Below are 13,000 nucleotides of genomic sequence, written 5' to 3' on the forward strand. Positions count from 1 at the left end.
TTTTTAAAATTAAACTTTGAATCTTAAAAAATAGAAAAAAAATTTAAGATATGTTAAATTTGTTAAGATATGAAAAAACCTATTAGGATACGTAACAATGATTATCAGGAATTAAGACTCTCTGATTATAAGTAAGATTAATAGCCTAGATGTATGCCAATGTGAGAGAACAATGCACCAAACATGGATTACAAGAAAAAAGGAATGAAATAAATGGTATTTTGTTATATTTATTTTTCCGCATTTGATTTTATCCAAATTGAGTTCATTTTTTGGATTACACCGTGTTATTTTGATATTTTTTTCCTTTTTAAGTGTGTGTTTCAGATTCATATAAAAGTATTTATGAAACGCCATGTCCAATTACCATGACCGTCGTTACTGATTACAATTTACAAGTATGAGTGGATGATTATTGCCACCAGTTTACATTGTGTGTGGTTGTGAGATACTTTTAGATAGCGTTTGTTTTGAGGTACTGACACAGAGATTGGGAGACTGAGATTCAGTATTATGTTTGTTGGTTTAGAGATTGGTACTAAAATTTCTGTTTTTGTCCTCAAAATTTCAGTATTTCAGTACTTCCAAAAAGTAGCAACACAGAGGACTAAAATTTTTAGAGATAGATACTGAAATTTTAATAATATTTTATATCTAAAATACCTTCATTTTAATTAATTAATTCTAATTTTATCTTTGTATAAATTAAATTCTCAATTTATGTTTTTCACTTTGTACCAAACAAAATACTGATATTTATTTCAATCTCTATCTCTTAATCTTTGTCTCTTAATCTCAGTCTTTTCGTCTCTGTCTCTCCACCAAACACTAACTTAAAGACAATATTGTTCAAATTGAATTATGCTCTTTTGGGTAAATAATGTATATGGTAGACTAACAAAGATATCATGGTAATTCAAAGAACTATGTGAGGGCTTTTACGTCCAAAAAGTTATATTTCATATTTCGAATGAATCGTAAATACTCGCACAGTCTTTATGTATTGGTGGCGCTTTTATTTTTGAATTTATTTGTATTGCATATGATTTTAAATTACAGAAATTTCGCGGCTGGGCCAATGACCATATACTAATTCACTAAGAGTTTTTTTTTTTGGTGACTCTAATTCACAAGATTTGTGATATATAATAATCAACTTATAGCTATGTGAAGTAATAAGTTTATTTATCTGTTTAAATAAATATCGAAATGTAATAATTTATAATCAGTAATAAATTTTTAATTTTTTTAATTTAGATTTACAATAAATTAATCTTTGATTTATTGAATTGGTTTTTTAACTTTTATTATTAATTAATTTGACAATAAATTCTAAAATATAAATTAAGTATGTAATTTTTGACAATATCATGTGTGTGGCATAATAATAACACATTTAACTGCATTAAATTTTAACAGAAATTATCATCACAAAAGATTAGTTTTTATCCTGATTATAATTTTTAGTAGGTAATCTTTTTTTATTAGCCAACTCTCAATAAAAATACTAATGTAATGAGTTATAAGACTTAATGAGAATCATACCACAAAAAAAGTTAGTTTCTAACTTTCTATAATAAAAAATTTAAGATTTTATAAAACTCTTTTTTCAAATATTCGTCCAGCAAAATTCATAACAGAATAATTTAACTATTTTACGGTTATGAAATTTAAAAATTAAATTAATCAATTTATAAATTAGTTAAAAAAACTAAAAGGATTAATAATATTAATTAAAATAAAAATTTAATTTTAATATACTGATAGTATAAAATATTTTATACAATTATGCAATCACAATCATTCTTTTAGATAACTATTCACGTAATTATATAAAAAATAATTATTTTTATTAATATAATATTACATAATTAAATATATGTATAAAATTATTTTACATTGATCGTACATGAAAATTAAATTCTTAAAATAATATCGAAAAGATTAAGTATGCTTTACTTTGGTTATCAAATCATCAAACGTCTCAAATTAGTTTACAAAAAATACAACCGTGATCATGAGTTAGATAGATCCTTACATCAATATAGAGATCAATATATTATTAAATTAAATGCATGCACGACCATTTTGACTACTAACCGAAAATAAAAAAATATATTTTTATTCTTAAATTTTATAATTTTATATCAAGTAAATTTTTTTTAAAAAAAATTATTATGAATGATTACATATTTTAAAAAAATAAAAATATATTTTGTTTTGATTTTTTTGTGCACTTTTTAAATATTTATTAAAAAATTATCACAAAAATTCATATGAAATAAACAAGATATTTACTAAATTAGACCACTTTTTTTGTCATTTACAAAAAAAAAATATTTATAATAAGTTATTTTTATTATATTTTTAAATCATATTTAGTGATTGTTTTGTTAATAATATATTTCAATCTTTCGAGTATCGACACCAAACTAAATCTGTGGCAATTAAGAGGACGACCAACCATGCTACATCTTTATCTAATCTTTCTCTTCTTTCGATGTTAATTTGATCACGTAGTGGGCAATATAGTTTCATTAAGAATTAAACACAAGCAAACAAACACAACTTGGATTCCTTCCTATACATGGCCCTCGAAAGAAACGAAATTTCTTAGCTCGAGCATAATGGAACAATAGGGACCCTGATTGGTCTTTATTAGAACATGAAATATGTCATCCGTACGTAGGGTCGAGTCATATATATAAAGGGTCTGGTTGGTTGGTTGGTTGGTTGAACAACTCAACTTAATCAAGATTTTATTTTCCTTAGATTCCTCCTAATCGAAAAGAGCCATGTGTTAGGCTAGGCTTCCAAGAATTCAATTTGATTCACAACTAAACTAATAAAAAATGAAAAACCACATGGAAAATAAGGAATCCACTAATAGAGAAGAGTGTACCTTAATTTTTATATATATATCATATCATTCAAGATGCTATTGTGACCAATATATGCACCTTATTGATACACCAAAACAAGGCCAAACTTAAAATACATGAAACCTAGTAGTCATGCTTGGATACCTAGATGCATATATAGTATAAATGCCAAAGGATTGAAGTTGCCCTGAGAGAGAAATGGAGATAGGGTATTGTTGTAATTGTAATAAGTTGTACAAAATGAGGCACCACCCCCATTTCCTCCAAATTAAGATGAACATATCAAAGATCTCTCATATCATGACACCCCTCCCCACCATCACCACCATTAGGCATAAAATAGCCTAGTTGGATGGTGGGAATAAGGCATAGTGATTGCTCTAATTTGTATTTAAGAGATATAGGAATTGGAGTACCAGAGAGCTTCAATTCTTCATGTGGGAAGAAATTAAACCTGCCTGATCATATATAAGTATAAGTAAGGCCATGAAGTGGTTGATTGAAAGAGGGTTTTTAAAAGGAGTGAATGAATTAGTAAATATATATATATGCAAAAAGGGCATGTTAGCTTAACGTATTAGCATCTTCCAAAGGATATGCGACCACTACCTTCATTCATTGCTCCACACACTTGATGGCCACTCCTTTTCGCTATTAGTCATGCTCTTTTTCATTTTTTTTAATTTGCTTTTTCGGGTAAATTTTATTAGTATACTATCTTCCGTGTAAATTTTACGTTTGACGATGGACACATGCGCGCGCACCCATATATATATATATATATATTAATTTTTAGATAAATCATAATATTATTTTAATATTTTATTAATGTTCTTGCCTGACGCTCGGGCCGAGGTATGGGTCGGAGGCTGCCACGAGGATTCCCGCGCGACTCTCCTCACCAGGCGTCATGTTCACAATGCGAGCCTCGTCCGAGCAGTGGGAGATACCTGCAAAAGGAATCCGAAACTTAAGTCAGTTTTCACTCAAGAGAAAGCTTAGGAACAATAAAAGGTAAATAGCAAGCTTCCTGCTTTAGGGAATTGAGAGCGAGCTTAATTGTGCGTAGTGAGTACTGTGTGTTGAGGCTATCTGTGCAGCACTATTTAAGGTGAGAGGGCACGTTAATGGTTTCGAGATTCGCGGCCCCATATCCGAACTTTAGTAACATGTTTCGAAGATGAACGTTTAAAAGTTTTGATCTATCGTTCTGTTTGTTAAACGTGGTCTTTCCGAGGTATAACGGCGGTCCGATATTGTAGGTACGGATCACAGCCCCCAAGGTTGACTTGCTTTGGTCGGTGACAAGTTAAGGTTAACTTTGACTGTCGTTATACCTTTTCTGACCTGTGTCCCAGCCCCCAAGCTTAACTTGTTGCCGTTTTGTTTCTGAGAAATGCTTTGGACGCCTAAAAAAATTTTTTTTTTGAAAAGAATTAAATGGGAGAAGCGAAAGATTGCATTTATTGCTGGCTGGACTTTTGATAAGATGCTTGTAGGAATAAGTGTTAGTGGGTCCTAGTTTCTAGGTAATGATGTCTTGGGTATCTGAAAGGTTTTAACGATCGGACGGTTGGGGTTTAATTGGGTGTTTCGATCGTGTGACAGTGTATTTTAGGTTAAGGGATTTGTTCTGCGGGCAGTTTTTTTTACTTTTATTTCTTCAGAGGAGGATGGCTTCAAGAGGTTAGTGTTCTTTTCTTCTTACCCCTCTTGTGTTGCTTCTGCCAATTCTGTGATGATGAAACCGGAGGGTAAGGTTGTCGAGGTCAAGGATGACCTTTATGAATGGGTTCATGCTGATGTTAAGTGTCGGGCATCTCTTTTTCAAAATCCTAAGATGCTTGCTTCGCTTAATGTTCGCGACTGGGTTCGTAAGGGTTCTCATTGTTGTGTTGAGTTGGTCGCATGTAATGGGGAGGAGAGGGTGTGTGAGAGGAAGGGGGATTAGGCGTATTTTTATGCTTATACGGTTTTGTTTTCTGAGTTGAATGTGAAGCTCCCTTTTACTGAGTTTGAGTGTCTTGTTCTTACCTAGTTGAACTGCGCCACTTCCCAGCTTCATCCTAATGCATGGGCCTTTCTTCGGAGATTTGAGATTTTGATGTCATTTTTAGACTATGCACCTTCTCTTAACTTGTTTTTCTCTCTCTTTCAGTCAAAAGGGGTGCGTAAAGGTCTCTGGATTAACTTGAGCAGTTATCCAGGGCGATCTTTATTTGCTCTGTTTAAATCTTCTTTCAAAATTTTTAAGGAAATGTTTGTAAAAATTCGTTCTTCCGAAACTGAATATCCTTTCTTCCTTGATGAGGAGTTATGTGAGAGGTTCCCTCTGTACTGGTGTCCTGAGCCGATGCAGGTTCTTGATGCATTGGGGTGGTCTGAGGAGGAGGATTTTGTTCTTGAGTTTCTTATTGAGTGTATTTCTTCTGCTAAACTGTTGTCCACTGCTGAGCTTCTTCAGCGTGAAAATGATCCTGCTGGGTTGGCCGAGTATATTGGTGGGTTTTTGTTGTTTTCCGAGCTTTGATTGTTTTACTTGTTTCGTTTTTAACAAGTGCTTTTGTTCAAGTGGGAGGGTTCCGAGCTTATCGTCGGCCAAGATGCGGACTTTCTTGGAGAAAAAATGGGAGGTGAATGGGGGAGCTTCGGCCAGAAACATTTTGAAAGAAGCTGCTGTTGAGGGTGCACAGTCTAGTGCGGTTCCTCATGGTGAGAAAAGAAAAAGTCCTGAACCTAAGGACTCACTCGAAGTTCTTTCTGGTTTCGACTTTACCAGTGGTGGTAAAGTGAAGGGGAATTTGAAGAATCAAATGTGCCTGCATGGTTTTGTTACTGGTAGGAGCTCAGATTCCGTCTGGAGCGATCGGTTCCCTTACTCCGCTCTTTCTGAAAGGGTTGCTCAGAGCTCTTCTGATTTCCAGCTTTTGAATAGTGCTGGGAAAGAGGCGGTCGGACAATATGTTCAGGTATTTGCTTTATTGTTCTGTATTTTTGTGGTTTGCTTTAGAGCTTAATTAACGAATTCCTGGTGATGTTTTGCAGGTTGTAGCTACCAGGCTTATGTGTGTTGGTCGGGGCCTGGAGTTATCAGGTGGTCAAGAGAAAAGAGATGCTGAAAAGATCAAGGATCTTGAAAAATCGCTAAGCGAAAGGGACGGCGTGATCATGGATCTTACGAAGCGTCTGAAAGATTTAGAGGGCGGGATAGGGACTTTGCAGAATCAAGTCTGTACCCTTCAGCAGCAGTCAAATGAGTCTGATATTGAAAAAGGGAGTCTGACAGCTCGGATCCAGGAGCTTGAGAAAGTTGGCATAGAGATGTTTGCTGCCAGCTTCGACCGGGCAGTCAGTCAAGTTTCTATTTTTGTTCCCGACTTTGATGTCGGCTAGTTCGATGTTACGAAAATAGTAGTTGAAGGAAAATTGGTTGATGATGAGCCTGGGGAGAAGCCCGGGATGAAAATGTGAATGTTACTGATAAGTAATTGTGTTTGATTGTTGATCGTTGTAGACTTTGTTTGGGTAGAGCTTTGCGATGCTCTTTGTGTATTTTGGTGTGACTTGTAGTTAAAACTCTGTAGTTTTTACTTGAAATTATATATGAATGTATGCTTATTTTGCTAAATATTTCTTTTCAAAATGTGTTTTGATAAATGTGTATGACTGACTTTAAAGTGGTCGGCCTCGTTAAAACCTCCCCGAGTAAAACCCTTGTAATGGGATAAAACCTCGGTGGTAGGAAAAAGAGTACCTTCCTGCTTCAAAGGTTTACAACTGTAATGAGGTAATATTCCAAGTGCTAGGTAGATTTACTCCGTCCAGGGTTTGTAACGAATCTGCTTTGCGATCGTGGACTTGTACTACTCGTAAGGGTCCTTCCCAATTGGCTGCGAGTTTACCCTCCCCCTTTGGTTTTCAGACGTCTTCAAGTCGTCGGAGGACGAGATCTCCTTCTTGCAATGTCCGAGGTTTGACCCTCTTGTTGTATTTGCACTGGACCATTAGTTGGATCGCCTCGGATCTTGCCTTTGACTCTTCCCTTATTTCTTCCAGGGCATCCAGTTCGGATCTTCTTATTTTCTCGTTTGTATTTTCATCAAGATGACTTGTTCTGATTGACCCCTGGGATATTTCGACTGGGATCATTGCCTCGGATCCGAACATTAGCCTGAAAGGTGTTTCCTTAGTTGAGCTTTGTAGGGTTGTGTTGTACCCCCAGAGGATCTCGGGTATCAGTTCTGCCCATTGTCCTTTGGCAATTGTTACTTTTTTCCTTAAAGCTTGCAAAATGACTTTATTAGCAGCTTCCGCGATCCCATTAGATTGTGGGTGCTCAATCGAGGAAAGATGATGTTTTATGTTTAAATTTTGCAGAAAGGATGTTATTTTTTTGTCACCGAACTGTCTACCATTATCGGTGACAATGTCAATTGGTAATCCATACCGACATATAATAAATTTCCAAGTAAAATGTTTTACCTTGTCCGATGTTATTTTGGCTAGTGGTTGAGCCTCTATCCATTTCGTAAAATACTCGACCGCTACTAACAAAAATTTCACCTGTCCCTTGGAAAGGGGGAAGGGGCCGAGTATATCTAGCCCCAACCTGCGGAACGGCCATCCGATATCTGTGGTATGTAGAGTCTCGGCTAGAATATGAATGATTGGCGAGCATCTTTGGCAGTTGTCACATCTTCGGACCTTTTCGAGGCAGTCTCTTTTCAGTGTTGGCCAGTAGTATCCTGCCCTTAGAATTTTTGTTGCGAGGCTTCGTCCGCCGATGTGTGTACCACATATTCCTTCGTGTGTTTCTTCCATTGCCATAGTGGCTTCTTCATGCCCTAGACACTTGATCAAAGGACGGAAGAAGCCCCTTCTATAAAGGTCGTCTCCGATGATTGTGTAAAAGCTTGCTCGCCTTTGAAAGAGACTTGGGTTCTTTTCTTCCTCTGGTATTTTTCCGTGCTTTATGTACTCTAGATAGGGTGTTCTCCAATCATGTTCCTGTGACATGCTCATGACAATATTGTTGTGTATACTAGATTGTTCCAATGTTATATGTGATAAATTTGGTGGTGTTTGCACTTTCCTAGATGTAGCTAGTTTGGATAGTACATCATCTCGGTTATTATCATTTCTATTTACGTGTACTATTTCAAAATGTTTGAAATGTTGTGCTAAATGTTTTACCTGTGCATGATATTGTTCTAAAGAGGGTTCTCGTACCTGGAACACGTCGTTTACCTGTTGACAGGGACGGATCTAGAAAATTTAGTATGGAGGGGCCGAATTTTAGATAATTTTTTTTCATTTCATAAATATAATTAACATATAGTTATTAGAGTTAGTTTTTTAAAAAATTTATCAAATATATATATATATATAATTATAAATTTTTTTCACAATTTTATTTTTAATATGATAGTTACATAAAAAAATATAACAATATCAATAGTACATTATAAAATTATAAAGTACCAATAATTTATAGTGTGTTTAGTTAAAAATGATCACATATCTTATTAATTAAAATTAATTCTTTCAAAAAATTTTAAAAATTTAAAAATAAATGATAAATTATTAATTATTTAAAAGACACAATACCTTTATAGAATACAAGATATAAAATATTTTTATAAAAGTTTTTCTTTCAACAACGTAAATTTAGAAGAAAAATAAGTATTTTTTATAAAAAAAATATCTAAAGTACATAATGTGATTACCAAAATATAACTACATAAGTTATTATTAATATAATAATATAAATTTTAAATATGTTAATATAAAATAAACAAATAATTTTTTTTAAATAGATATAGAGATTATTATATAAAAACTAATTTGAAAATTACAAAGACTTGATGATATGATATTAAATTAGTTAAGTGAAAAATATTAGTGAATTAAATAATTAACACATAAATCTATCATATAATAAAAAATAATACATATAAAAATACTAAATTATATAATACTTTTTATATTTTTAAATACATATCTCATATATAAATATAGTTTCTAAAAATGTTGGGAGGGGGGGCGAGGCCACTACTCACCCCCCTCTAAATCCGTCCCTGCCTGTTGAACTACTAGGAGGGAGTCACAATAGACCTTTATATGTTGGATCCTGCAGTCTTTTTCCAGGCGCATGCCTGCAAGGAGTGCTTCGTATTCGGATTGATTGTTGCTGACTGGAAACATGTACTTTATAGACTGTTCGGTTGAGATTCTCTCTTTGTCTTTGAAGACTATGCTAGCTCCTCCGCCGTCATCATTGGATGCGCCGTCTATGTACAGTTTCCATTATGGAAGTATGTCTTCGTTTGTTAATTCTGCTACAAAATCGGCCAGCACTTGGGACTTCAATGAGCTTCGGTACTCCATGTCATACTCTGATAGTTCTATAGACCATTTGGTTAGCCTTCCAGCCAGGTCGGGCTTTGTCAGCACTTGCCTGAGTGGTTGATTTGTTTGAACTATGATTTTGTGACTTTGAAAATAGTGTCTTAGCCGCCTTGCTGTGATTACTAGGGCGTAGGCCAGCTTCTCGATGGTCAGATATCGCTTTTCGGCATTTTGCAGAATCTTGCTGACAAAGTACACTGGATGTTGCTGTCGACCTGTTTCTGTTACAAGTACAGATGAAATTAATTTAGCAGACACTGAAAGATATAGGTGTAAAGGGTTACCAGGCTTTGGTTTTGCCAATATTGGAGGTGATGAGAGTATTTGCTTGAACTCAGTGAATGCTTTTTCGTATTCCTCTGTCCATTTGAACTTTTTCGACTTTCGCAGTGTGTTGAAAAAGTGATCCGACCTCGCTGCCATTGTTGGTAAGAACCTTGAAAGTGCGGCTAACCTTCCTGTAAGCTGTTGTAGCTCCTTGATCGTTGATGGTGACTTCATATCCAGGATTGCGTTGCATTTGTCGGGGTTTGCCTCTATACCCCTGTGTGTTAGCATGAACCCTAAAAATTTACCTCCTTGAACTCCAAATGCGCATTTTTCGGGGTTGAGCCGCATATTGTATTTCCTTAATTGATCGAATACCTCCTTCAGGTCGGTTAGATGTTCTTCCTCCGTGTTCAATTTGACCACCATGTCGTCCACGTATACCTCCATGTTTCTTCCGATCTGCTTTTGGAATACCTTGTCCATTAAGCGTTGGTAGGTGGCACCTGCGTTTTTAAGACCAAATGGCATGACCTTATAATAGAAGTTGCCTTGGTCGGTTATGAATCCTGTTTTTTCTTTGTTAGCTGGGTCCATGAGTATCTAGTTGTAACCTGAATAGGCATCCATAAAGGTTAATACTTGATAGCCAGAAGTGTTGTCTATGAGCTTGTCATTGCATGGCAAGGGATAGAAATCTTTTGGGCATGCTCGGTTCAGGTCAGTAAAGTCGACGCACATTCGCCATTTTCTCAAATTTTTCTTAACCATGACAATGTTCGCAAGCCATGACGTGAATTGTATTTCTCTGATGAAGCCTGCACTGAGTAGTTTTTGTGTTTCCTTTGTTGCTGCCTGGGTTTTTTCCTGTCCGAGCTGCCTCTTCTTTTGTCTAATTGGCCGAGCATTGGGGTCCAAAGCCAGTCTATGGCACATGACCTCGGGATGTATCCCTGTCATGTCGGCTGGGGTCCATGCGAACAAGTTAGTGTTTGCTCGGAGCAGGTCTGTTAGCTGGCGTGCATGTCCTACAGGTAAAGAGGATCCGATGTTAGTATACTTATCTCCGTCGTCTGTTAATGTTACCTTACTTAGGTCATCTGCCGGTGTGGGCCTTTGTTCATGATCGGTCCGTGGGTCTAACTCAGAGAGATCCGGCATGTCGCTGGCATTGTAAATTGAGTTTATCCTCATCGGCGGTGGTTGTTGTACTTTGAGGCCTGCATTGTAGCACTGTCTTGCTTCTTTCCGGTCTGAGTGGACTGTTGCTATGGTTCCTACTTCTGAACAAAACTTAACACACAAGTGAATAGTGGAGACTATGACTCCGAAAGCATTTAAAGATGGTCGTCCTAGGATGATATTATAGGGACTAAAGCAGTCAACAATTAAATACTGAATGTCTAGAGTTTTCGAATGAGGAGGTTCCCCTAAGGTCGTCCTCACCCATATGTAACCTGTTACGGGAATTCTTTCCCCAGAGAATCCGACTAGTTCGCCGGAGGATGGTTGTAACGCCTTTTCGTTCAGTTGCATCTTTTTGAAAGTTGATAGAAACATAATGTTGGCGCTGCTTCCTTGATCTAACAAGACCTTCCGAATCAGAAGGTCTCTGGTTGTTATGGAGATAACGACAAGGTCATCGAGGTTAGGTGCCTTGGCGTCGAAGTCTTTGCTTGTGAATGTTATGTCGGGAATTTTTTGTGTAGGCGCGTTGATTCCTGAACTGCTAACATAGTTCGATAGCTTCTTTTCCTGGCCGAGCTTGTTTCCCCGCCGCATGCGAAACCTCCTGAAATATAGTTGATGACTTTCTTTGGTGACCATTCTGCCATTGAGATTTTTCATTATTCGTTTTCAGGTTCTGTTCTGCCTCGCTTGAGGTCGGTGGATCTTTGTGAGTTTGTCTGCCGATGTATTTGTCGAGCATTCCTTGTCTCGCTAGCCTTTCCAACGTGTCTTTGGCTACTACACATTCGTCGGTGGTGTGGCCGAACTTTTGGTGAAAGGCACAGTGCTTTGTTTTTGTCAACATACCTTTGGTCTTGGTACGTTCTTGCTCTGCTCAGTGGTTTTATTAGTTTGTTGTGGAGGATTTCTTTGATTATATCCTCCCTCTTCGTGTTGAACTTTGTGTATGAGTCATACTTTGGCGTAAGTTGATGGATTTTTTGGGATCCCTGCTTTGGGACCTGTAAGGCCTATCCTCCTCTCTTATGGCTGTTGGTCTTTCGTTCCTCCGAGTTTCGCGCAGTTCTTCTATCTCGATTTGTCCGGTTGCTTTTTCGCGAAACTCTTCCAATGTCTTTGGTTTTGCCACGGCGATGGCTTTCTGGAATTTTCTGGGTCGGAGGCCGCTCTTGATGGCGTGTAACTGCACTTCCGGGTTAAGATCGGGGATCTCCATTGCTGCTGTTGTAAACCGTGTCATGTAGTCCTTCAAGCTCTCGTGCTGCCCTTGTTTGATTGTACTGAGGTAATCCGAGTCCCTCACGTATATCTTGGACGCTGCAAAGTGGTTGATAAATATCTTGGCGAACTCATCGAAGCTGTTTATGGACCCTACAGGCAAATTAGAAAACCATAATAAAGTAGTTCCATCTAAAAAGGTTGGAACAGATCGGCATAGGATGGGGTCGGAGTCACTGTTAAGGAACATCATGGATTCAAACTTTGTAACGTAGACTTTAGGATCTCCGATCCCTTTGTACGACGTTAATGTCATAGGAAGTGTGAAATTTTGGGGCATTTTGAAGCTCATTATCTCCTCGGAGAACGGATTGGTCCGTCGCCTTCCGTTTTTTGGGATCGTCTCTCCTGTCTTTGCGTTGGATTCCGACCGGTGTTCTTCGTGTTGATCAGCGTTTGTTTTCTTGCTATCAACCTTCCGATCTCTGTTGTTTTACAGTGCTGCCAGAAGTTTGGCCATCGGTTGATTTTCCGCTTGGAGGGCGGAGTTGGCGGCCATGAGGTCGGCATTGGTTTGAGAGTGTTGTTAAGTCTCAGAATGATCAGTCATGTTTTGTTCCCTGCAGAGAGAAAAGAAAACAGTGCGAACAAAGATAATTAAAGGTTAGGAATTTAGTGGGGGGTGAGAGTGAGCTTTTTTGGCCCCACGGTGGGCGCCAAATCCTGCCTGACGCTCGGGCCGAGGTATGGGTCGGAGGCTGCCACGAGGATTCCGGCGCGACTCTCCTCACCAGGCGTCGTGTTCACAATGCGAGCCTCGTCCGAGCAGTGGGAGGTACCTGCAAAAGGATTCCGAAGCTTAAGTCAATTTTCACTCGAGAGATAGCTTAGGAACAATAGAAGGTAAATGGCGAGCTTCCTGCTTTAGGGAATTGAGAGCGAGCTTAATTGTGTGTAGTGAGTACTGTGTGTTGAGGCTATCTGTGCAGCGCTATTTAAGGTGAGAGGGCACGTTAGTGGTTTCGAGATTCGTG

The 13,000-nt window shown here is 37.4% G+C and overlaps 1 protein-coding gene across 1 annotated transcript; it reads right to left on the bottom strand.

The window, feature by feature from the left end:
- Positions 1 to 10,160: 10,160 nt before the first annotated feature.
- On the bottom strand, positions 10,161 to 11,405 carry LOC148547057 (uncharacterized). The gene has a single exon (XM_088495270.1). It carries the CDS (start codon positions 11,403 to 11,405, stop codon positions 10,161 to 10,163), a length of 1,245 nt encoding a protein of 414 aa, XP_088351396.1.
- Between the last annotated feature and the right edge of the window lie 1,595 nt (positions 11,406 to 13,000).

Source organism: Arachis ipaensis, chromosome B8 (assembly GCF_059453495.1).
Source record: "Arachis ipaensis isolate K30076 ecotype BB chromosome B8, ASM5945349v1, whole genome shotgun sequence".
NCBI lineage: Eukaryota > Viridiplantae > Streptophyta > Magnoliopsida > Fabales > Fabaceae > Arachis > Arachis ipaensis.